Here is a 26,855-nt window from a genome sequence, read left to right on the forward strand (position 1 = left end):
CATCACTTCCTGGAGAACCAGAAGTACCATGTGCGAAGCAAACAGCCTGGCGCCATAACATGTAAGAGTGTGAGCAACACTGCTGTCAGCCACTTGCCTGAATATGTCCTGCCGGCATAAGGGGGGGGATATAGAACCCCAACATATGAGCTCCTGCTCAGGTACCAAGATTGTTGTTTGGGCGCCGCCATAATGGTACACCTTTGCCACTGAGGGACAGAGATCAACCCTGTATACAGTGCGGAAAAGCCATCCCATCTGCCTCAATGGTAGCAGATACACCATTAGCCTGGGGGATGTATCCTGTCTCCATGTTTGTTACCTATGAGAGGAAAGAAAAATACTCGGTGTCCTACTCTCTGTGCCCTACTCTCTGTGCCCTACTCTCTGTGCCCTACTCTCTGTGCCCTATTTATGCCTGGGGTCTGATTGGTTAATTGTCAATGTTTTTTTGTTTTAAAATTACAATTTCAGCATAACTGTACCAAACTACACAATGAATTAACACAATATTTAAGATAATCCTTTAATAGTCCCATCGTGGGGAAATTTCAGTATGTTGCAGCAGCATAGTAATACAGATACAGGATAATACACAGTAATATATTACAGAAGTAGACACACATATGCTGAGAAGAGAAGATATACTAGGAGTCCATAGCAGCTAAGGAACAGAAGAAGGAAGACTTCATAATCATTTAGTTTTCTGTTCAGAGTGATCTTCGCTTGGCCTGATGTAGATTATGTGGCCTGATTGTGGTTGGGAGGAAGGATCCACAATAGCGCTCCGTCTCACACACAGGTTGAAGCAGTCGGTCACTGACAGTGCTGCCAAATGTTGTCAAGGTCTCATACATGGGGTGGGATTTATTCTCCAGCATGGAGCTCACCACAGACAGCATTCTTCTTTTTTTTTTTTTTTTTTTTAATGTAGATTGTGAGCCCCACATAGAGCTCACAATGTACATTTTTTTTTCCCTATCAGTATGTCTTTTTGGACTATGGGATGGAAATCCATGCAAACACGGGGAGAACATACAAACTCCTTGCAGATGGTTTTTTGCCTTTGGTGGGATTTGAACACCAGGACCCAGCGCTGCAAGGCTGCAGTGCTAACCACTGAGCCACCGTGTGGCCCCTAACAGCATCCTTCTATCACCCATCACCTATACTAGGTCCAGGGGGCTCCCCATGACAGAGCTGGCCCTTCTGCCTCACCACTGTTCCCTTATGTGCTCCTGGAGCTGTAGGCGCAATGTGATGATGTCACTCACATCGCACCTTCAGCTCCATCAACACTGTGGGACAGAGAAAGCAGAGGAGCAAGGAGAGGTGTGTTTTTTTTAATGTTAAATGTTGGCAGATGAAGAGGGACATTCAACTGTGGGGGCATATAGAGGGGGGACAATAAACTGGGGGGTGCATATGAGGGTAACATTAAGCTTGGGGGGCATTTAACTGGAGGCAGATGGATGAGGCATTAAACTGAGGGCAACGGAAGGACATAAAACTGGGGGCAGCTGAAGGGTTAGTAATGCCCCCACAGTTTAATGCCCCCCACCAGCTACCCCCACAGTTTAATGTCCCCTTTAGTTGGGAGGTATGTTTAATGTGATCTCCATATGGCAGATATAAAAAATGGAATAATTGGTTATTTAACCTGTAATGATCTAGTCATCACCCAATATTATTATACGGGGCCATTATAAAACCCACTCTTCCGTCTGCAGCGAAATAGGACTTGCGAATTGCCCTGTGATGGGGCTCCATTGTTGATGTCTCTGTCCTAGCCTACATGTTAGATAAGCTATGGTGTCTGATGATATGGAGTCTGTCCTTGTTGCCTACTCGAAAATGAAGCCCAATAGAGATGTGTTCTGGTATCTCCCAGGTAGTACATATAGGGAATACCATCTAAACAACCAAAGACACAACACTTATACGGACTGATACTCCGTTATTATACACCGTTACTGAGCGGGTCAAGCCTCGCTTTGGTTCTGTCCCGTGATTTGTCCACACCGGGCGTCCTTCGGCTTTTTATTGGTGGTTCCTGGGCAGCCCTTCTACCTCGCAGACTCCAGGCACTGTTATTGGCTGGATGGTTTGATGACTGAGGGAATCTTCTGGAAGGCCCGGCCACCATCTTGTTAGCTATAGTGCTTGCGGAGTGCTGACGAGAGCGGGTGAGTGTCGGGCAGCTGTGACCCGGTACTTCAGTGTAGTATCAGAGTGTTCGTGCTGGGCGGGATTTCGTCTCTCACTGTACAGTACGTGCGTGTACCAGCAGCTGGCCATAATACATCCATATTATATGTGCGTTGTGTAACGGACGGCGGAGGAAGCTGTGGCGCTTGCCGTGAGTTGTGTCTTGTGCTTGGGGTAAATGTAACTACATGACCTATTGAGGTAACAGACGTGACATTGTGGGGTTGAATGTGAATGGATGTATATGGCTTCCTCCAGTAATGGACCCTGGCCGGGTCTTCAGAGTAGTTATAAAGATAGTATGGCTGCTATTGGTTCACGTCTCTGTTCTCCTGTGGTCTAGGTCTGCAAGTCGCCCCCAATAAAGTGTTGCAGAAATTCTATGATAATGGTCAGTAAGGTGTTGTGTATGCGAACTGGAACCTCAGGTGGCCACAGATGGGCTACCATAAAGTGCAATATTATAGTAATCCTGGTCCTCGGTTTTATTCCATGTTAGAGGCTGGGCTACAAGGGTATTGTGTCAGCAATCACATATTGGGGAGCAGTAATGTTATGTAAGCTGTACCCAGCATGTGACTGCTGTGGCCACAAGTCACTCTCCTTACAGTCTATGGACTGAACACTGAGGACAGGTCAGGGGTTTCCATGGTCTTGATGTGGAAGTGCAGATCACTGCTGCAAACAAAGTAACTGGAGCCCTCAGATGCTGTGGTTACATCTGGACACTGCACCTAAGAGGTTAAAGGGGCTCTATCAGCAAAATTTTGCTGTATGAGCCCTACATATGCGTGAATAGCCTTTAAAAAGGGTATTCAGGCACCGGTAATCTTATTTTAAACCCCCGTCCAGTTTTAAAATAAAACTATAAAGACATATAGTTAAATCATACCTGAATGTGGGCGGTGATTCAAGATCCATTGTCATCTTCTGGCACGCCTACCTCTTCTTTTGGCGACGCCCTCTGGTCCTGGCTCTTCCCCAGCTTCATCTTCATCCTCTTCCGGCTGTTCAAATGGCATTTTTCTCAATGGCAGTGCCGCCGGAGTGTGCGCAGTAGCTCCAGAGGGAGTGCTACTGCGCACGTGCCAGATTTCAACCAATCTGATTTGAACCGCCAGAAGATGATGAAGCCGGGGAAGAGCCAGGACCAGAAGGCGTCGCTGAAAGAAGAGGTAGGCTTGATAGAAGATGACGTCAGATCTTGAATCACCGCCCAGGGTGCACGTTCAAGTATGATTTACCTATATGTTTTTATAGCTTTATTTTAAAACTGAATTGGGGTTTAAAATACTCCATGTGAACATACCCTTAGGGCTAGTTCACACGTGAACAAAGGGGCGGCTTTTGACAGCGGATTTCGCTTCAAAATCCGCCCCTTTACAACGGTGGTCTATGTAGACCACCGGGCTTTTTTTTTCTTTTAGCGGCGAGCTGCCGCTAGCGGAGAAAAGAAAGGACATGCCCTTTCTTCAGGCGGAAGCTGAGCGGGCTCAGCTGCGCGGCTTCCGCCCCCGGCAGCTCCCTCCTATGTCGGCTCATTCATTTGAGCCGACAGCGGAGGGGAAAGCCGCAATGGTCGCGGCAGGCGGATTTTGACAAGAGAGAGACACGGCTCACCGCGTCTCTCTCCGTGTCAAAACCCGCGCGGGCAGTTCACGTGTGAACTGACCCTAACTTACGCTAGGTTCACACCTGCGTTCACGGTCTCCGTTCTATGGTTTCCGTCTTCTGCATGCCAGAAGACGGAAACCATAGACCGGGTCCGGCCGTGAGCGGCGGTGAGCGTTTTAGGCTCTCCACCGCGAAACCGGATTTTTTTATCCGGACACAGAGTACTGCATGTCCAACTCTGTGTCCGGATTATAAAACCCGGTTTCGCGGCGGAGAGCGCAAAACGCTCACCGCCGCTCACGGCCCGACATCTCTCTCACCCATTCAAATGAATGGGTGAGAGAGACTCCTGCAGGCTTCCGTCTCCTGCCTCTGTTTTAGGCAGGAAACGGAAACCTCAAGTACGGAGAGGGCAGCGCAGATGTGAACGAGCCCATAGTGATAAACTTTGATATTTTTGTATTTATTTATGTATGAAAATTTGATAGAAATTTTGGGGAAAAAATAGCAATTTTCAAAATGTGAAATGCTCTGCTTTTCAGACAGTCATACAATCCAAGTATGTTAATAAGTATTATTTACCATATCTGTGCTTTATGTTGGCATCATCTTTTAATAGTTTAAGGGCCCAATCACACGGAGTAAACGCGTGTGTATTTTGGCAAAATACACGTGTAAAAATCAGACTCCCATTGACTTCAATGCCATTTTTTACACGTGTAAAAAAACGCACCAAAAAACGTGCGTTTTTTACACGTGTAAAAAATGGCTTTGAAGTCAATGGGAGTCTGATTTTTACACGTGTATTTCGCCATAATCAGCTCGCATTTACTCCGTGTGAACGGCCCCTCCCATTGACTTCAATGACATTTTTCACGTGTATTTTGACGTGTTTTTTTACACGTGTAAAACAAATGTCATTGAAGTCAATGGGAGTCTTATTTTTACACATGTATTTTGCCAAAATACACGCGCATTTACTCCGTGTGAATGGGCCCTAACGGTTCAAGACCTAATTCGTCATTAACTGTAATCAAGGTAAAATGCCCGTTTAATTTATTTTGATTTAGGTCATAATTAGAGATGTTATTCAAAACTGCCGTTTGAAATAGCACGCACCCATAGGAATGAATGGACCCAGCACTCAGGGGGTTAAGCGGCCGGCCTCCGGCAAAGTCTGTGTGCCGGTCGCTTCCATCCATTCCTATAGGTGCGTGCTATTTGAAACGGGAGTTTCGAATAGTACTCGCTCATCTCTAGTCATAATCATTCTCGTGAATCATACGGGAAATCTATTCCAATTCTGAGCTGGTGACTGTCTTGTGATTGGTTGATATGTCAAGAAAAACAGGTTTTCTTTTAGACAAATTTACAAATCTTTCCCTTTTAGGGTGTGTTCACACGGAGGAAAATGACGCTGAATTTAGCGTGGAATCCGTGTCAGATTCAGCGCTGAAAAAAAAGCCTCCCATTGACTTCAATGGGTTCCTTTTTCTGAAGTCAATGGGAGGCTTTTTATTCAGCGCTGAATCTGATGCGGATTCCACACTGAATTCAGTGCCGTTTTCCTCTGCGTGAACGCACCCTTAAATTCCAAATATTTTTTTCTAAATTATAGTTAAAGGAGTAGTTGAAGGTTTATACGGTATATAGATTGCATATACTTGGAGCCACAGCACTCAGGTCCCGCAGGGTGTTCATTGCATGCCAGGCAAAGTGCTGTACACTGTGTAGTGTCTGTGGAGCTGAGCTGCAGAACGACCATGTGGTCACTATAAGAGGTTACCACACAAGCCTGAGTACTGTGGCCTGTACAAACAGTTGATCTATAGGATTCGCACAAGCTAGGTCTCTCTATCCTAAAAATAGGTCATCCATATAATAAATACTGGAAAATATGTAGTGTTCATTGAATATTGCCCTGTGTATTTGCAACTTATTTATTTATCTTTTAGTTTTGGACAGAACAAAAACCCACCTGTGAGCAGATATGGCTTCTGATGACTTTGATATAGTGATAGAAGCAATGCTGGAGGCTCCCTTTCAAAGCCACGAGAAGGAGGCAAGTCAGAATTTTTTTTTTTATTTGTTATGCTATGGTATCTTATACAGTTTAACCCTTTCTACTGCAAGGTTGCAATATTGTACCCTCTCAGCCCATAAGACTGCATGCAACTGTTGCTCAATAGTTACAATTTATCAGTAGTGATGTAACAACTCTACATGTAACCCTAGCTTCAAGCTATCCATACACTCTAGGGAAATACTTTACCCCAAATATTGCAGCTAGAGTTTTGATCTGGACTTTTAATATAACAATATTTAAGCTATAACCCTTATACTTAAAGAGGACCTTTCATGTTGTTGAGATGTGCGGTATTAGATACCGCTAGAGAGCTGACAGTACGCTGAATTCGTTTTTCGGGTATGTGCACCAGTGCTGTTTAGTTTTGGCACCGATATCTCTCCAAAGTCAAAAAGGCGGCCTTACAACCTAGCGTCTTTGCTGGGTGGTGAGGAGCGATGACGCTAGGCTGTAGGGCCCACCTTTCTAACAGTGGAAAATTATCAGTGCCGAAACTAACGGCACCGATATCTTCAGTATCAGGGTGCGTATTGGGAAAGCTGACATTGCGCTTGATGCAGCACACTGTCTTCATTCTAGCAGTATGTAATACCGCACATCCCTGAGGACATGAAAGATCCCCTTTAAGATGTGGAAATTATTAATAGTCTTGACACACTTCTGACAGTGCCACGTCAGCTGTTACAGGTTGCGTCCTCTAATGTTTGGGCAGGCACACCACTATAACCTAACAGGAATTCATAGGTTCATGGGAAAGACTCACTTACTGTAGTGTACTATTATACCATAGGCTAAAAACTTAATGCTTATGTGGCACTTAGAAGTATGCCAGAGTTTTCAAGATACTATGTACCCTGCTCTGTGAACGTATGATTACTGTGTCCTGAAGTCATTGGCCGTTAGTCCCCAACAACAGTCGTGTTGAGATTGGGGGATCTGACAAGTATAACTAGTTCACTATATTATACTGTAATCCCCAACAATGCCAGACTGAGTTTGGACTTGTTCACTACTACTGTAAATCCAAGCAGCTGTCATATGTAAAAATGTTATCAGGATTTTAAACATTTGGTATTCTAAACCCATTAAGGCCCATTCACATTTGCGTTCGGGGTATCCGCTTGGGGACTTGCAAGCAGGACTTTTCTCTCTGCATGTTTCGTGCGGAAACCACATGGACACCATCATAAGTTTATGGAGACTGCAGGTTTCCTGAAGGTAACCGCTTTTTAATGTGTATAGGTTTCCGTTCGGGGGTCCCCAAGCAGACTCCCCGAATGTAGATTTGAACCGAGCCTAATATTTATAAATGCAACTATTTTAAAAAGGTACCTCAGTAAATCTCCCAACCCATGATCACAGTCGCAAGTTCATGTTTAGAGATGAGCGAACACTATTCAGAACAGCAGTTCCAAATAGCATGCTCCCATAGAAATGAATGGAAGCAGCCGGCACGCATACTTTGCCGGCGGCTTAACCCCCCGCATGCCAGCTACGTCCATTCTTTTCTATGGGAGTGTTCTATTCGAAACGGCTGTTTCAAATATTGTTCACTCATCTCTATTCATGTTCACTGCAATGAGTTTGTCGCTGCAATTTCAGGGACTGTACCATTTATTTGAGGCTTACAGAAATCTTTGCTTATGCCAAAGTAGTCAGATGAATGGAACTGATTTTCAGTCACAGAAATTTCTGCAAAAATCTGCCACATGTTAACAAATCCTACTGTTTCTAGATACCACTTATTTTCATCTCAGCATCTTATTTTGTTTGCTCGCAGAATAAGTCAATATGTACTGTATGTGAGACTCTGCCGACAGCAGAAAGGGTATGTTAACATGGAGGAAAAGGTCGCGGAAACCTTTTACGCCATGTGAACATTCCGCGGGGCTTGCCGCCACTGAATGCCAATGCAGCATCAGCATTCCGTTGCGGCATCCCGCTTCTGTGTAGGCCTGAATGAATGGGCCTATATTGGAGTGTGTCTCACACCACAGCCGCAGATTCCACGGCAAGAAGGGTCGCGGAAAAAAGAAGCGAGCGGCTCCCATTGATGTCAATAGGAGCCGTTTTTGACAGTGGATTCCGCGTCACGATCTGCTGCCAAAAAACTCAGTGTGAACAGACCCTTAGAGTGTAACATTAAAGAGGACCTTTCATGTCCTTAGGCACATGGGGTTTTATATACTGCTAGAAAACCGACATTGCGCCGAATTCAGAGCACTGTTGGTTTTCTAGAGGTATATAAAACCCCATGTGCCTAAAGACATGAGAGGTCCTCTTTAATGCTTTCCCGTTCTATGCATCGGGACTGGATATATTGGTTCTGTTACTGATCTCTGCCCACTGTCAGAAGTGCAATCCTGACAGTGTAGCTGGGCTGTGAAGAATGTCCCCCATGACAGTACTCATCCATAGCCCTGTACTGTCAGAGGGGGTGTTCTTTACCGGCCAGTGATGATGCTAAGCTGTGATGAACACCCCCACAGACTGTGCTCATCCATAGACTAGTACAGGGGGGCGTTCTTCACTGCTTAGCGTCATCACTGGCAGGTTAAGAACACCCTCTCTGACAGTACAGGGCTATAGATGAGTACTTTCGGGGGCAGGGTGGACACGCTCCTCACAGCCCAGCTAGACTGTCAGGAGCAGAGATCGGTAACGGCACCGATATCTCCAACCTCGGGGCACAGAACGGGAAAGCTGACAGTACGCTGTGCCTGAGCACATGGAAGGCTCTCTTTAAAGAGGACCTTTCATCAGATCGGGCATATGCAGTTTTATATACTGCTGGAAAGCTGACAGTGCGCTGAATTCAGCACACTGTCGGCTTTCCCGATCCGTGCCCGGTGTAAAGCGTTATCGGTACCGTAGCGCTTTAGTGTCAGAAGGGCGTTTGACTGTTAGCCAGGGACGCCCTTCTGCCTCGCGGCGCCTATCGCCGGCGCCTACTGTGGAGCGGGGAGGAACTTCCTCCTCCCTCTCCTGATAATACTCGTCTATGGACGAGCTGTGTAAGCAGAGGGAGTGGGCGTTCCTCCCCGCTCACACAGTACAGCGCGATAGGCGCCGCGAGGCAGAAGCACGTTCCTGGCTAACAGTCAGAAACGCCCTTCTGACACTAAAGTGCTATGGTACCGGTACCGATAACGCTTTACATCGGGCACGGATCAGGAAAGCCGACAGTGCGCTGAATTCATCACACTGTCAGCTTTTCAGCAGTATATAAAACTGCATGGGCCCGATTTGATGAAAGGTCCTCTTTAAGGCTGCGCTGGAGACTCCATCATGAAAACCAGTCAAGGAAAAAGTCCTGCACAGATGACTGTTTCCTCCGTCGCTTTGTTTAAAAACAACAGACTTCATTCTATTCATTGGGCTTCGCCAGGCTCCAGATGTAATCACTGTTTTAGAGGTCTGCCTCTCCGTTGTTTGGGTCCCTTATGGACTCAAACGACAAAGAGCCTGCACTATTGCGAATAATGCTGTTATAGAATTGTATGGGTTTCTCTGTAAATGTAGTTAATACTGTGTGGGCCATGTCATGTTTAAACTTCCTTCACCATAAACTTCTATTTCTTTAGCAATGTATTGTGAGACACTCTACAAAGGTACTACTTACCCCATATTTATGCCAAGTCCAGTGCCACGCTGTGCTGCTTGTGGATAGTGTCTTGTGATTTTTGATAACTGTGTGCTGCCCATTGTGCATATAATGCATGGACACTAGCCTTACCTTTAGTAGGGATGTCTTACTGGAGCACAACTATTAAAAAACCAAAGCTCACACGAGTGTTTAGGGTGATCGTCTTGAATCCTAATTTGTTTCCTGGTCCTTTTAAATACACTCTGTCACTTACTCAATAACACGCTGCTCCCTTTCTTTTCATAGAACCTAGTCCTCCCTGCCCTGCACAACTGGGGAAGGGGCTTGAAAAGTTTGAAGTCAAGAAAACCAACAGGATCAAAGAAAAGATGTTTCTTTTTGTGTTTGAGGTTTAGTTCCTCTTATTACTTTTTTTTTTATATTTTTTTTTTTTCTTTTCTTTTTTTACTTTGATATGGGAGCATACAGTCTTTAAAAAACAAAAGACTTGGAAAGACTAATTTGATTACTTCATATAATCCAAGTTACTCTTTCTTGATTGTACAAGAGATGTAGACATTTACTCATGACCAATAGATATTTACCTAGTTGTCTGGAAGTATAACCTCTATTGAAACAATCTCACGTTGATATTCCAGCTACTCTGGTTTGTGTATCTAATTCACTCTTGCATGTTTCTGAGCCTAAAGTGAAATTTCTGACAAGTCATTGTGTCTGTGTAGCATCATCTCTGCTTCATTACTTTGTTCTCAGTGTGTAATTGCTAAAAGTCATAAAGCAATGTGCCCTCTGTTTGCTCCAGGCCGAGGAGTTTGAGAGTCAAGAAACAGTGGGGAAATATCCCATAATAACTAATTTATGTATCAGGTAAGGTATATATATGAGAGGAACGCTTTGCTGATCTCTTGTTCATCCTTCATTAAAGGTCACATTAATGCAAAGATTATACATAGGTAATTCACTGGTTGTTAAATTTCTAGAATCCCTTTCCCAAGCTATTGTTTTGTTATTCGGCTAATTTTTTTTTATGTTATGTCTTTTGCTATTTCCCCACCTTGCCCCCATCTTCCTTATTTTTCTGTCTTCGGACCTGCCTGATCATCTTGTGTCGGTGTGGCATTTTTTTGTTGGGCTGCACAGGAAGAAACTCCAAGCAGAGCAGTAAAGGAGCATGAAAGGAGCAGCCGTTCTAGGCACAGTGGCAGCAGCAGGTAAACAATTAGTTCATATTGCTTGTTAAAATGCAGGTGGTCTTATGTCTCTTAATTGTAACCCTTTAGGGTCCATTCACACGGAGGAAAATGGTGAGGCATTTGGTGTGGAATTTCAGCGCTGAAAAAAAAGCCTCCCATTGCTAGCAGAAAAAGGAACCCATTGAAGTCAATGGGAGGCTTTTTTTTCAGTGCTGAAATTCCACACCAAATGCCTCACCATTTTCCGCTGTGTGAATGGACCCTTAAAGCCATTGTTTGTTACATGCTTGGCGATAAAATAATTGTTAAAAATAGGTTATGACTAAGGGACATATTATATACTCCCGAAACGCGTAAGCTTGCTTTTTTTTTTTTTTTATAAATCTTTTATTATGGCTGGGATTCACACTCATGTAACTTTTTAACTCCTTTTGAAATAAGTTATTTTTTATTCTGCATACTGGAGTGGACAGCAATTTCTTCGTTTGTAGCTATGATGTAATGTCCTCTGTAACACGGTGATGACAATTGAACTTTCATTTGTATTTTTTTTTTCCTTACAGCAGAAGGAGGAGTCGATCTTATAGCCGTGATCGTCATAGAAGGTAACTTTAGCTCTCAAAAAAAAAAAAAAATTCATGTTAAAAAAAGGATTAAAAAAAAATAAAAGATCCCTGATTTTATTTTTTGAAAGCCGTAGTCGGAGCAGGGACAGGCACAGAAGAAGAAGCAGCAGAGAGAGGCATAGAAGTCGAGAACGGCGCTACCGAAGCCGTAGCAGAGGTAGAAGGTACAACTCAAGGAGCCGTGATCGGAGTCGTCGCCGAGAACATTCACGGCATTACAGTCCTGGGTGAGCTGAAATTATGACTCTTTAGAGAATGAGAACCATAGCTTTCTCAGATATGTTAGGAAAATACTTCAAATCTTCTATACTGTTAATGCTTAATCATAGTATTTTGTGGAGTTCAGCTGATTTTACAATTTCCAACTATGCCACTCTTATTCAGATTTGGAGCCCCAATTTAATCTAAATTGCTGTGTTATTCATATTCGAATGAGGGGCAAAGTGAATTGAATGTGTGACTTGGCTTTTCATGTCTTTGGCTCTCAGTTCTGGATTCTCAGAAAAAGCACATTTCCGCTTTATTTCCATATGAATAAAAGAGAAATTTACATGAAATTTGGGCTACAAATCTGAATATTTGGAAGCTATAGAACCCCTCTATAAGGTATTTAATGTGCAAACAATTTGCTGCCAACTGACTCCCTGTAATGTACACTCGCTGACAAAAAAAAATCACATGAAGATGGAAAAGTTTTATATATAGATTATATATTATATTATATTTCAGACATTACCCTTGGTTCACATCTGCATTTGGTAAGCCGTTTGGGGAGTCCACATGGGGACCCTCCCCCCGAACAGACTATCGAATGCATTTTCAAGCGGTGTGCAGTGAAAGCTCATGGACCCCAAAGATTATAATGGGGTCCATGTGCTTGCTGTGCACTGCCTGCTCAAATCATGCGGACAGGAAAGTAGATTGTGATGTGCTTTCCTGTCCGCAGGTTCCCTGCGGAGATCTCACGGCAAGCACATGGACCCTATTATAGTCTGTGGGGTCCGTGTGCTTTCACTGCACACCGCTTACAAATGCGTTCGCTAGTCCGTTCGGGAGGGTCCCCATGCGGACTCCCACGAACGGATTATAGAACACAAATGTGAACAAAGCCTTACACACCCCTGTCTCTGCCAAACCATTTCCATCTCCTTAACGAAAGGTAATTCGGTGTCAGTGTCTATTATATGTATTCCATTGACAGCCAGCTACTGTCGCCTTTGTTTGCAGTAATATTGCAAATGAGAAATTTTGAGTGTTCCACTATAACAGCTCAGTGATCTGTGCAGGACATCCTGCGGTCACTCACAAGTCCATGGCAGGGCTGCTGACTAGCTTTTTTTTGACAAGTTAATCCTTGCTCGGCCATAGCAGTGGTTTCTCAGGAATGTTTACAGGCAAAGCTGCAACTCTGGGCAAATGTGCAGGATACTACACTCACCGGCCACTTTATAAGGTACACCATGCTAGTAACGGGTTGGACCCCCTTTTGCCTTCATAACTGCCTCAATTCTTCGTGGCATAGATTCAACAAGGTGCTGGAAGCATTCCTCAGAGATTTTGGTCCATATTGACATGATGGCATCACACAGTTGCCGCAGATTTGTCGGCTGCACATCCATGATGCGAATCTCCCGTTCCACCACATCCCAAAGATGCTCTATTGGATTGAGATCTGATGACTGTGGAGGCCATTGGAGTACAGTGAACTCATTGTCATGTTCAAGAAACCAGTCTGAGATGATTCCAGCTTTATGACATGGCGCATTATCCTGCTGAAAGTAGCCATCAGATGTTGGGTACATTGTGGTCATAAAGGGATGGACATGGTCAGCAACAATACTCAGGTAGGCTTTGGCATTGCAACGATGCTCAATTGGTACCAAGGGGCCCAAAGAGTGCCAAGAAAATATTCCCCACACCATGACACCACCACCACCAGCCTGAACCGTTGATACAAGGCAGGATGGATCCATGCTTTCATGTTGTTGACGCCAAATTCTGACCCTACCATCCGAATGTCGCAGCAGAAATCGAGACTCATCAGACCAGGCAACGTTTTTCCAATCTTCAATTGTCCATTTTCGATGAGCTTGTGCAAATTGTAGCCTCAGTTTCCTGTTCTTAGCTGAAAGGAGTGGCACCCGGTGTGGTCTTCTGCTGCTGTAGCTCATCTGCCTCAAAGTTCGACGTACTGTGCGTTCAGAGATGCTCTTCTGGCTACCTTGGTTGTAACGGGTGGCTATTTGAGTCACTGTTGCCTTTCTATCAGCTCGAACCAGTCTGGCCATTCTCCTCTGACCTCTGGCATCAACAACGCATTTCCGCCCACAGAACTGCCGCTCACTGGATGTTTTTTCTTTTTCGGACCATTCTCTGTAAACCCTAGAGATGGTTGTGCGTGAAAATCCCAGTAGATCAGCAGTTTCTGAAATACTCAGACCAGCCCTTCTGGCACCAACAACCATGCCACGTTCAAAGGCACTCAAATCACCTTTCTTCCCCATACTGATGCTCGGTTTGAACTGCAGGAGATTGTCTTGACCATGTCTACATGCCTAAATGCACTGAGTTGCCGCCATGTGATTGGCTGATTAGAAATTAAGTGTTAACGAGCAGTTGGACAGGTGTACCTAATAAAGTGGCCGGTGAGTGTATATGGAGACTGTATTCCTCTATTCCTAACCATATCTTGTATTCAGGGTAGAGGTGGCCCAACAAGGTACTATCATCTCCTTTTCTATGGCACGTTTTTTCCCAGCAAACTTATCCTTTCACTTTTTTCACATATTGTAATTTATTTATTATTATTATTATTATTATTATTTATTATTATTATATTTTTACACATGGAAAGTTTCATTCAATTTCAACAACTACTTGGTGCCTTATTTTTTTTTTTTTTTTTTTGTCAATGAGTGCAACTCTAAGTTCATTTCCAGTTGAAAATCTGAATGTGATCACTTAAATAGTCATTTCTTAGCCCTAGTATCCTCCACTTCTCTTCCTTTTTTCTCCTAAAGAATATTTTAGAGATGCTATGCACATATTTTTGCTGTGTTTCCTTAAACAGGAGGCGTTACACACGCAGCAGGAGCCGCAGCCCTCGACACAAAGAAAAAAGCCCACTCAGGTATACCTCTCTTAAAAGTTGAATCCTAAAGTGTAGTTTCACTCTACATCCAAATCCGTCTTGAAGTTTAGCTGGTAAACCTCTACAGAGTGCTATTTGTACAGCCAGACCATTTTTAGGTGGAGGCTGGGGGAAAAAAAATTACCAACTTCAACTCTGGCTTCAAAATAAAGTGATTAACTGTTTGTTTTTAATTTGTTATACAATTTCTTTTATATTGTATAATTAATTAAATGGATGGTTTGTTGGATATTTTCACCACTAGCACTTGGTCAAACATTTTTGATGGTTGCAAGATCTTGTTACTGTTATGTTGTTTATTTCACTTTAAGAATATTATTTTAGTTACTCTAAGTCTCTTTCTGTATTGTGGGGCCAACTGCGGGCTAATGCTGTATAAAACATAGGGTGCTCATAGTGACTACTGGGTACTCGCTGTCCTTTTGCTGTTTTTTAATAGGTGCTACATAGGGTGGGTTCACACCTGCGCCCGGTCTCCGCTTTGCAGGTTTCCATCTTCTGCCCGAGAAACTGGACAGGATATGAAAACCGACAGTCAGTTTTCAAACCCATTCATTTGATTGGGTTTGCAAAGTGTCTACCCGTGAGTTTGTTCTGCCTCTCCGCGCAAAAAAAAAACATTTTTTTTTAACCGGACACAAAGTTGGACATACAGGATTTTGTGTCCGGTTAAAAGAAAAAAAAAAAAAAACTGTTTCGCTGTGGAGACCAGAAGACACTCACGGGCGGACACTGACTAACAGGTTTTCATCTCCTGTCCAGTCCCTTGAGCAGAAGACTGAAACCCACAGAGCGGAGACCAGGCGCAGATGTGAACCCGCCCATAGTTTGGTACTTTAATGTAAGTTTTGTTCAGTAGGGAAGGGGTGGTAGCTGCTTTGTTTTTGATACTGAAGACTTGGATTTCATGCACAAGAACGTGCACATTATTAGTGTACTACTTGTGTCTTTCACGTTTTTCTTTTTCTATAGTTTATTGACCAGTTGAACATTTCAGTGAATGTTGAAAATAAAAATTAAAATGCCAATTTCCTGACTTTAGGCAACCTGAATCTAATTTGACTCCAGAAGAACGGGATGCACGAACTGTGTTCTGTATGCAGCTGGCTGCACGCATTCGTCCACGAGACTTAGAAGATTTCTTTTCCGCTGTTGGCAAAGTTAGTCACCCCATTCAATATAGTACCTGTACTATAACTTTTATTTATTTATTTTTTTTCTTCCTCTTTTTAATACTTGTAAACGCTATTTCAGGTACGAGATGTAAGGATTATTTCCGACAGAAACTCACGCCGTTCAAAGGGAATAGCTTATGTTGAATTTGTTGACATCCAATCCGTGCCTCTTGCCATTGGGCTAACTGGGCAGAGATTGCTAGGTGTACCTATTATTGTACAGGCATCTCAGGTAAGAAAGTACATATTTTTTATTTATTACAGTACAGTCAAAATTTCTGTTTAGGATGATATCAAGATTTCAGATTTTCATTAGGTTTATTACATTGTCTGTTATTCATGATGTATGGTAGATATGTTACAGTGGTTTAATGTCACCATATATTAGCAGATTTATTATAAAAATAATTTTAAGGAAATATTTAAAAATGGATGTAAATAATATTTGAAAAATAAATTCTTATGGGGAATCAGTAGTCTACTTCCCGGAAATTGCCTACTGTCTGTGTTACTGGTCTGATATGCTCCATCAAAAGATGAGATAAGATAATCCTTTAATAGTCCCACATTGGGGAAAAGGTAAGCTAAGTGACAGATGATACCCAGTCGTTGGAGATCTGTGAAGCCTGTGCTCAGGCATAGTGGGTAGAGGAGCTCATTTTGCGCAAGGAGGAACTTGCTTCAAAGAAACTCCATTGGAAGCATGTGGGAACTGGTTAGTTGCCTAGATTCTTTATTTCTCTACCTGTTCCTGTATCTGACGTACTCTCAATGAAACGGAATTAAAAAAAAAAAAAAAGATTTCAGTGCCTTTTCTCTTTATATTGAGCTGCATCCTTAGGGTGTTAAATAGGTTGTCCTTAGAGTTCATTTAAAGGGGTTGTACTAAGTTTTGAAGGTATTCCCTATCAATAATGTAGGTTATAACTTTATGATCGGTGTGGTTCTGACTGCTGAGAGCCCGATCAATCCCAAGACTCCTCTCCTATCCTGATTAAGTGGGAGGCTGAACAAGCACCCTGCCGACACCATTCATTCTCTATACGAGTGCCTGGTGTAGCAGGGCTCTGTACTCTCATAGAGAATGGATAGGGGCTAACTTCAAATTTAATACAACTCCTTTAATAAGAAGTTAAAGGGGTTGGCCACTTTCAGACCAATATTGACAAACAGATGTACAATAAAAAGATATGCAATTTTCCAATATACTTTCTGTATCAATTCCTCCCGGTTTTCTAGATCTCTGCTTGTTGTCATTCATTCTGTTACTTTTAGAGGATAAAAGTCTGACCGTGGTCATGTGATTTACGGTCCATGGTCATGTGATGAGCACACAGGTGCCGCTCGTTATTGTCACAGTGCAGTAATCAGACATCTGCCTGGTAATCAGCTGTGCACCTGTGTGCTCATCACATGACCATGGACCATAAATCACATGACCATGGTCAGACTTTTTTTTTTTTTAATGTAGATTGTGAGCCCCATATAGAGCCACAATGTACATTTTTCCCTATCAGTATGTCTTTGGAATATGGGATGGAAATCCATGCAAACATACAAACTCCTTGCAGATGGTTTTATGCCCTTGGCGGGATTTGAACACCAGGACTCCAGGGCTGCAGTGCTAACCACTGAGCCACCGTGTGGCCCCCATGGTCAGACTTTTATCCTCTAGAAGTAACAGAATGAATGACAGGAAGCCGAAATCTAGAAAACCGTGGGGAATTGATACAGAAAGTATATTGGAAAATTGTATATCTTTTTATTGTACATTTGTTTGACAATATTGGTCTGAAAGTGGCCAACCCCTTTTAATATTATTGTGACCCCTAGCAATTGGCTAAGATCTATGGGAAAACCTGGCAGTAATTCATAAGTTCTTCCTCAGGGAAAATTGAGCATTACATAGTGTCAGTTCAATCAGTTAGATGCCTATATTGCTAAGTCAGTGACCGTATAGTAAGAGCAGACACCAATTCCTTAAGTCAAATGTACATTCTCTTCTAATGGTAGATGTACATATTGATTATAAGGTCAGTAAATATATATTGGTTGAAACTTCAGATTCAGTTTGCTGTAGACTTTATACATTTGCTGAATGTATTTGCTGTGCATGAAATAATTTTTTTTATTTTTTATTTTTTATTTTTTTTTAGGCTGAGAAGAACCGCCTGGCTGCTATGGCCAATAATCTGCAAAGAGGTAATTCTGGACCCATGCGTTTGTATGTGGGATCTTTACACTTCAACATCACAGAGGACATGCTGAGGGGAATCTTTGAACCTTTTGGAAAGGTAAACTTACTTTCTCTGGTTACTAAATGGGATCTGATATTGGCATCACAAATAGTTATATGTGTTTGTTGCAATTTTCTTAGATTGAGAGTATTCAGCTTTTGAGAGAAACTGATACAGGACGGTCCAAGGGCTATGGTTTTATAACGGTAAGTTTCTGATGTTAATATTGCCATGATTTATCACTATACTTGTGTAATAGAAGGTTAGGGAGGACAACAACTGACATGGGTTCACAATACTCCTAAGACCTTTGGTAGAAACTTTATTATTGTTTCAGTGCATCAGAAAGGAAAACTAGGAGATTTTTCATCAAAGTTTATGGTAAAGTTGGTATTTTTTATTTTGGACACATTAGGGCAATATAGAAGATGGTTGTGAAGGTGTGCCTGGGTTTTAGCGTCACAGCAACCACTAGTATAAAAGAATCCTGTCAAACTTTGTGTTGCAGTGCATGCAAGTGATGGAGAGTAGGATTCTGGCCTGTTGAGCTATGGGGTTCCCTTTACATTTTGACTAGTTCCATTGTCTGTATGTTTGAGCAGTCCATTCCTAACTCTGCAATGATATACCAATACATCTTTACAAGATTAGACTGGGGATGTCAGCTGTTACTACAGCCACAAAAATAATTTGAATAACTCAAAGGGTAAAAAAAAACAAAAAAAACCCCACAGATACAAAAACCAAAAATGTACCTGATCTTGAATCAAGGAAAAAGTCCTGAAGTGGTTAAACAACAACATTTAGAACACGGGTGTCAAACACCAGGCCCACTGGCCAAATCGGGCCCACCACCTTGTGTTATCTGGCCCGGCACTTGTTTTTTGAGCTGCAGCTCAGAAACAGGTAACTAAGCAGCAGCCACAGAGCTTTTGTGCTCATTGGCTGATGCCAGAGGTGTAGCTAGCAGAGGGGGTGACGACCCCGGGCCCAATGAGAAGGTGGGGCCAACTAATGGTAGATCATAAGATTTACATCTACATCAACTGCTCAGTGCTACTAATCCTAGACTGGTTCCTCACTTGGCTACTTCTGGCCTAGGAAGACCTATTAACAGAGTTAGGAACCAATCCAGGATGTGCTTGCTCACCCTGCTCAGCCTCACTTGTTACTAGCTGACTGAGGTTAAGCAGGGAAAGGTACCTGCACAGCTAATTAGAGCAGAGCATCGGCATGTGACCCACAGTGTGCCGAATCCCCCACCCCCCGGTCCCTGCCTGTGCTCTATGTGCTAGTGATACTGCAGAAAGTAGCAACAGGTCGTTCTGGAGCTGTGTCCTCCACATCAGGGTCATTCTAGGCCAGGCTGCAGTGTCAAAAGTGGTCAGTACTAAGTATTTGTGATTCTAGTCCCTATGCAGCACGCTGTTAAAGGAGTCCTTTAGTTCTGAAGAGATTTGATACGGGTGACCTCTCCATAGCAGATCATTTGATGTGGTGGCTAATAGCCCTGCTCCTATTTAAGTGAATGGGAGCGACGTTGCAGCTCCAGGTACCTCCGCTACAGATTTGTATGCTGTAGCGGTGACACCTGGGGCTAAAGCCCTGCTCCCATTCCCTTGAAAATTACATTTGAATTGTTGTACTTTCATTTTGCTTAGTTTTTGTTATATTCAGAAAATGATCAATGGATGAGGATAGTATATAGTATATAACATGCCAATGTCTTAGGTTTTAACAATACGTTCTTCCTTGTTGCCCTCAAAGGGCTGATTGTAACAATAGTAATGTACACATGTAACTACTCCTTAATAGCTTTCTTAACTGTTAAGGAGAAGTTACTTTTTTACACATCCAAAATAATCTTGGCTCTTCAAGGTACCCTGTGAGGCTGGAGTGGCCCCTGGTGAAAATGAGTTTAACACCCCTGATCTAGAAGATACCTTTCTTTTAGCAGAAGTGTTTGACTTAGAGCCTCTTCCTATGGCATAGGCAAACAATGTTAGGGATAGTACATTGCTGTATAGTGGGAGATTTTAGCCACAGAATCATTCCTTCTTTCTATGTGAATTTTGCCTAAAAGATGCCACTGGAGAGTTGAATATGGTTCTTATCATGTGCTGCATTGTTGTCTATCAGAAAATGACCAGGATTGATTATTATGACTGCTTTTGCAAATGGCTAAAAAGCTCAGTACAAGGTGGTCCTATATATAGTTTAGCACTGTTGTCAATTGATTCTGATAATTTCATTCTGCTAGTTATGTAAAGGAATAAGTGAAGTGAATTTTTCCACTAATTGAAGATAGTCCACTGTCTCTTCACATCTGTTTTTGCTGTTCTGGAACTATGTCTGTGTATTATGTATCTCATTTTCGACAAAAGGGGCAGAATAAATGGACTTATTTTCCATCAGTTTGTAGATGCAGAGTGTGCCCGCCGGGCTCTGGATCAGTTGAATGGATTTGAACTGGCTGGCCGACCCATGAAGGTTGGTCATGTCATGGACAGAGGAGATGGCAATACTGACACCTCATTCCTTGATAGTGATGACCTTGAGAGAAGTGGTATTGATCTGGGGGCAACTGGCAGATTGCAGCTTATGGCTAAATTGGCAGAAGGTAAGTGGATGGGTGATTAGCATGTGTATGTTGCCTTTGTCAATACTGAAAATGTATGCAAAAACATCATCAAGGCCACAGGAAACTAAGCGGATTTCACAGAAAGGAGACCAAATTTGTAATGTTACAATATAAATTAAGGTCACAAATGAGGGAAAAAAATAAAACGGTTCAACAGTTTAATGCTTCACACCAGTGCTTGTACTACGTTTGGGGATTCTGTTCCCCTCTCCACATGAAAAATACAGAGAGAAAAGCACTGCAAGCAGCATTTTTCTCTCAGTATCTTTCGCCCTTTTAGGGTGCAAACCAAGCAGAATCCGCGCAGACCCCATTTATAATCTATTATATTAGGTATTAGGTTTCCGTTCAGGGGATTCCCAAGCAGACCCCCTGAACGGAAACACCGATGCAGATGTGAACCTAGCCTTAGTTGCACCCAATCCCAAATTTTATATATTTTGTAAATTTCTGCTAATATTTTTTCTTTGGATGTTGTCACACTTTGTTGACAGATGCTGCTTCTATCCTTTCTCTCAGGTTCCTAAATGTTTTAATTGTTTCTGTTATCAGGTACAGGCCTGCAGATACCTCTTGCTACACAGGCTGCTCTACAGCTGAATGGAACCATTCCACTCACTACCCTAAACCCTGCCCTTACAGGTAAATAATGTCTATAGATATACTTAGTGCTTTTTCATAAAGTCTTGAATGTTTAAGTAATGGTCCATTTCCTTTTAGCTCTCAACTTAGCAACGCAGTCTATCTCAACACAGTGTTTCCCACTTGCGCACCTCTTCAACACTCAATCTATGTGAGTATGGTGGCTATTTGTTTTTTGTTTATATATTTATATCATAGTAGTTAGTCATATTATGAATAGATGTTGGTGTTTATGCATATAGTCTTATTAAATGGCCTGTAAATTCACCACTATTACTTTTTTCCAGACAGATGAGTCTGCCTGGATACCATTAAAAAAAAACAAAAAAAAAAAAAAAAAGTTTCCTTCTAATAAAAAGCAAAAGTATGTGCATCTAATGTAGGGCACACAGCTGATGTAACCGTAACTATGCTCCTTTCATTGGAGTCATTAAACAAAAAAACCCTGAAGAAAACTTGTAGGTAGATTATACAAGATTATTATTTATTTCTCTTAGTATGTGTAGAGCGCTGCAGTATTTTCTGGTGTTGTACAAGTGTCAGTCACTGTCCCATATAGGGCTCGCAATCTATGTGGGAAGAACCAAAATACCCATGCAAGCTCCTTGTAGATATTGTCTTTAATAAAATATTGCTTTTACTTATTCCAAAATCTGAGCATTGATTATAGTTAGTTGCTAATTACATGGCCCAACAATATAGTAGTTTGTATTAGACAAAAGCAATTTTAAAAATGGACATGGTGGTGAAAGGTTTGGATTGAAGTTGGGCTTTGACTCCTGTGATGGTAGTTATTAATTTGTTAGAACTTTATGCTGTAAATTTTCTTTTCTCTCTCTCCCAACAGGTAAATGAGGATCTTGACCTCTGCTTACAGATTCTGAATAAATCTGGCTTACTGTACAGCCCTCGTATTGCTTTTTCCCATTTGTACTTTGCTGATTGACTGGGTGAGGGAACCGTCAGTCAGTCTCCCCTCTATTTTTATAAAGACTTAATTTGGTTTGAAAATTGCTGTAGTTTGGGAACAGCAGTCTTTTGTACATATATACATGTTCCTACATTTACACCTGATATATCTATGGTTGAAGTACTGTCTCAATTTAAAGTAGGATTTTGTACCTTTTTCCTCTTTCCACTTTGTGTGCTCTGTAGAGATTTCCCATCTACACACACACACACACACACACACACACACACACACACACACACACACACACACACACACACACACACACACACACACGTAGCCTCAGAAAATGCTCTGAGGGAGGTTAGGAATTGTAGAATATGTAAATATATGTAGATGAGTTTGTGCAATCTTGTGTACTGTACATTTGGGATGCATATAAAACTTATTGTTCTTCACTGAAATGGATGACTCTTAAGCTTCACCCACCATGAAACATACTGTAGGATGTTGAGTTAACAAACATTATTCCATCTGACCCTGCATAAAAAACTTGGGCTTTGCTATGTTCCCTACGTGTCATGTATGTTCACTGCTTCTTACTGGCTGTTGTGATGTTCTGAAAAAAGCATTGCAATAAACTGTGTGTGCATTAGGGAAGACCTCACACTTGACTATGGGTAGCAAATACTACCTCAAGTTGTAGCAGAAACCTGTTCAATTAAGTCAAGCCCCTGTCCAAATAACTCAGTCCGTAGTGTAAAACTCCTCTTAATGCTGTTACTGTATTGGATGATGGTAAGCAGAGTAGCCTTGCTATAGTGTTTGCATCATCTTGAATTCTGGTACATTAAATATAAAAGATTTTCCTATTTCTATTGTCTATCAAAACTGTCTAAGGCCCCGTTCATACGGGGCGCGGATGGTGGATTTTGGTCCAGATTCTGACGCGGGAAGCCACGTCAGAATATAGCTAAAATCCGCCTGCCGCGACTTCCGACAGTTACGGCACTCCGGTCCGGCGTAGGCCCAAATGAATGGGCCTAGTCCGAAGCGTGCTGCCACGAGGCGGATGCCACTGGCTGATTCGGCCGCGGATTCTGCCTGAAGAAAGGGCTAGCGGAAAAAAGAACGCTAGTGGTCTACATAGACCTCCATTGTGAGGGGGCGGATTATGACGTGGATTCCGCGCCAAAATCCGCCCCCTCTTGCCCCGTGTGAACAGGGCCTAATCATGAAAAGAATGTTTAAGTAATGCAACATTCTGTGAGGTGGAGCATACAATGTTGCCTCTCATCTGTTGGCTCCTGGGGTTGCCTGTGCACTGTTTTGACAGTTTTCTATGTTGGTACTCCGTATCCTCTAAATGTGTTTTTCACTCTACCATCAGGTATAACAGTATAAATGTGTTTTTCCCAAAAAATTTCCAAATATGAGGTCTAAAGGGTTCCAATTTTTGTAATGTCATATTTTTTTTTTTTTTTTTTTTAATATGATTAAAATGTAAAATAAAATGATTGAATTATTTGTATGGTATGTCATGTGTTTGTGGATTTATTCTTAACCTTTTTGTTATCAGAATGATTTTCTCATTTTAGTAAATACAGTTAAAACCTAAATTTTAGCAAAAAATTCCACTTTATTTTTCTGAAAGTATAGACTGGACACTTTGTGAAAATGCACTCCGACACTTATGCCATAAAGGGTTTTACCAGATATACACTCTTGTTCTCTGCCAACAAAGGGTAAGTGATTGTTGGAGGTCTAGTAGTTGATACCCTCACTCTGCCACTACTCCATTTATTTCCAAGACTTCCAATACATTTACTGGTAGCCCCATAGACGTGAATAGAGAAATGGCTGAGCCCACATTTTTAGTGATCACTGGGGGTTCCAGTATTCAATCATTGGTCCACCTATCCTGTGGATGGGACAAACATGTCATTCATGGGCAAACTTCAGAATAACCTTTTTAATTAAAATACAAATGCATAGAAATGGTGACTGCAAGTGTGACCCACGCAGAGTCTGCTGCATAGCGCATCATAAAAATTAAAAGCACAAGACATGGAGAGTCAACAAACAATCTCCTGACTTGTGGGGTTTAGATATTTAACTGTTCCTCTTCTCACCTCTTTCATGGTAGGCAAATGGGTCACCTGCTTTCTCCGATTAAGGGGTTGATTCATGAAGAAAAGGTCCTGCACCCAACCACTGGGGGTCACTGAAGACTGTACAGGAGAGAGATCTTTCATTCTAATGTAACTTGCAGCTTCAGCTTTTCATGCAAATATGAAATTCTGTAGGGAAGAAAAAAGACAAAGGTTCTAAAAGACTTAACTCCTTCTGGACTGAGCCAATTTTCCTTTTACCATTTTTCTCTTCCCTGTATTCCAAGGGCCATAATTTTACAGTTCAGTCACATGATGGCTTTTATTGTTTTACCAAACAATTTTTAATTTGTAATGGCACCATTTAATATCCTATACAATAAATAATCCCTCACATGAGGACTGCCCCAGGAAAGGAAGACCAAGAGTCACCTCTGCTGCGGAGGATAAGTTCATCCGAGTCACCAGCCTCAGAAATCGCAGATTTACCATGCAGCAGGCCTTCATGGTAAAATAGCTGCCAGAAATCCACTGCTAAGGACAGGCAACAAGCAGAAGAGACTTGTGTGGGCTAAAGAACACAAGGAATGGACATTAGACCAATGGAAATCTGTGCTTTGGTCTGATGAGTCCAAATTTGAGATCTTTGGTTCCAACCTCCTTGTCTTTGTGCGACGCAGAAAAGGTGAACGGATGGACTGTACATGCCTGGTTCCCACCATGAAGCATGGAGGAGGAGGTGTGATGGTGTGGGGGCGCTTTGCTGGTGACACTGTTGGGGATTTATTCAAAATTGAAGGCATACTGAACCAGCATGGCTACCACAGCATCTTGCAGCGGCATGCTATTCCATCCGGTTTGCGTTTAGTTGGACCATCATTTATTTTTCAACAGGACAATGACCCCAAACACACCTCCAGGCTGTGTAAGGGCTATTTGACCAAGAAGGAGAGTGATGGGGTGCTATGCCAGATGACCTGGCCTCCACAGTCACCAGACCTGAACCCAATCCAGATGGTTTGGGGTGAGCTGGACTGCAGAGTGAAGGCAAAAGGGCCAACAAGTGCTAAGCATCTCTGGGAACTCATTCAAGACTGTTGGAAGACCATTTCAGGTGACTACCTCTTGAAGCTCATCAAGAGAATACCAAGAGTGTGCAAAGCAGTAATCAAAGCAAAAGGTGGCTACTTTGAAGAACCTAGATTATGACATATTTTCAGTTGTTTCACACTTTTTTGTTAAGTATATAATTCCACATGTGATAATTCATAGTTTTGATGCCTTCAGTGTGAATCTACAACTTTCATAGTCATCAAAATACAGAAAACTCTTTGAATGAGAAGGTGTCCAAACTTTTGGTCTGTACTGTGTGTGTGTGTATATATATATATATATATATATATATATATATATATATATACACTCACCGGCCACTTTATTAGGTACACCATACTAGTAACGGGTTGGACCCCCTTTTGCCTTCAGAACTGCCTCAATTCTTCGTGGCATAGATTCAACAAGGTGCTGGAAGCATTCCTCAGAGATTTTGGTCCATATTGACATGATGGCATCACACAGTTGCCGCAGATTTGTCGGCTGCACATCCATGATGCGAATCTCCCGTTCCACCACATCCCAAAGATGCTCTATTGGATTGAGATCTGGTGACTGTGGAGGCCATTGGAGTACAGTGAACTCATTGTCATGTTCAAGAAACCAGTCTGAGATGATTCCAGCTTTATGACATGGCGCATTATCCTGCTGAAAGTAGCCATCAGATGTTTGGGTACATTGTGGTCATAAAGGGATGGACACGGTCAGCAACAATACTCAGGTAGGCCTTGGCGTTGAAACGATGGCCCAAAGAGTGCCAAGAAAATATTCCCCACACCACCACCACCAGCCTGAACCGTTGATACAAGGCAGGATGGATCCATGCTTTCATGTTGACGCCAAATTCTGACCCTACCATCAGAATGTCGCAGCAGAAATCGAGACTCATCAGACCAGGCAACGGTTTTCCAATCTTCAATTGTCCAATTTCTATGAGCTTGTGCAAATTGTAGCCTCAGTTTCCTGTTCTTAGCTGAAAGGAGTGGCACCCGGTGTGGTCTTCTGCTGCTGTAGCCCATCTGCCTCAAAGTTCGACGTACTGTGCATTCAGAGATGCTCTTCTGGCTACCTTGGTTGTAACGGGTGGCTATTTGAGTCACTGTTGCCTTTCTATCAGCTCGAACCAGTCTGGCCATTCTCCTCTGGCATCAACAACGCATTTCCGCCCACAGAACTGCCGCTCACTGGATGTTTTTTCTTTTTCGGACCATTCTCTGTAAACCCTAGAGATGGTTGTGCGTGAAAATCCCAGTAGATCAGCAGTTTCTGAAATACTCAGACCAGCCCTTCTGGCACCAACAACCATACCACGTTCAAAGGCACTCAAATCACCTTTCTTCCCCATACTGATGCTCGGTTTGAACTGCAGGAGATTGTCTTGACCATGTCTACATGCCTAAATGCACTGAGTTGCCGCCATGTGATTGGCTGATTAGAAATTAAGTGTTAACGAGCAGTTGGACAGGTGTACCTAATAAAGTGGCCGGTGAGTGTATATACACATATATAATTTTTTTTTTTTTTTTTTTTTTTTTTCTTGT

At 42.4% G+C, this 26,855-nt stretch overlaps 1 protein-coding gene across 6 annotated transcripts; it reads left to right on the forward strand.

The window, feature by feature from the left end:
• Positions 1-2,122: 2,122 nt before the first annotated feature.
• Positions 2,123-22,750, forward strand: RBM23 (RNA binding motif protein 23). 6 transcript variants are annotated; one of them, XM_075276697.1, is made up of 14 exons: positions 2,123-2,186; positions 5,778-5,888; positions 10,660-10,726; positions 11,272-11,313; positions 11,403-11,561; positions 14,405-14,464; positions 15,528-15,645; positions 15,740-15,892; positions 17,817-17,954; positions 18,038-18,103; positions 20,313-20,517; positions 21,091-21,180; positions 21,259-21,331; positions 22,028-22,750. In XM_075276697.1, the coding sequence occupies exons 2-14, from the start codon at positions 5,813-5,815 to the stop codon at positions 22,029-22,031; spliced, it is 1,251 nt and encodes a 416-aa protein (XP_075132798.1). In that variant the 5' UTR covers positions 2,123-2,186; positions 5,778-5,812; the 3' UTR covers positions 22,032-22,750. The 6 variants fall into 6 exon arrangements, with proteins under 6 accessions (XP_075132798.1, XP_075132799.1, XP_075132803.1 ...); XM_075276699.1 differs by having other exon boundaries at positions 2,125-2,186; positions 11,409-11,561; XM_075276698.1 differs by lacking the exon at positions 22,028-22,750 and having other exon boundaries at positions 21,259-21,335.
• The last annotated feature ends 4,105 nt before the right edge of the window (positions 22,751-26,855 follow it).

The sequence above is a fragment of the Leptodactylus fuscus genome, chromosome 1 (assembly GCF_031893055.1).
Source record: "Leptodactylus fuscus isolate aLepFus1 chromosome 1, aLepFus1.hap2, whole genome shotgun sequence".
Lineage (NCBI taxonomy): Eukaryota > Metazoa > Chordata > Amphibia > Anura > Leptodactylidae > Leptodactylus > Leptodactylus fuscus.

Coding starts and splice junctions, on each gene's coding strand:
- RBM23 (XM_075276697.1), top strand. CDS start 5,813: ATGGCTTCTGATGACTTTGATATAGTGATAGAAGCAATGCTGGAGGCT. Junction 17,955..18,037: donor TCTTTGAACCTTTTGGAAAG/GTAAACTTACTT, acceptor CAATTTTCTTAG/ATTGAGAGTATTCAGCTTTT. Junction 18,104..20,312: donor AGGGCTATGGTTTTATAACG/GTAAGTTTCTGA, acceptor ATTTTCCATCAG/TTTGTAGATGCAGAGTGTGC.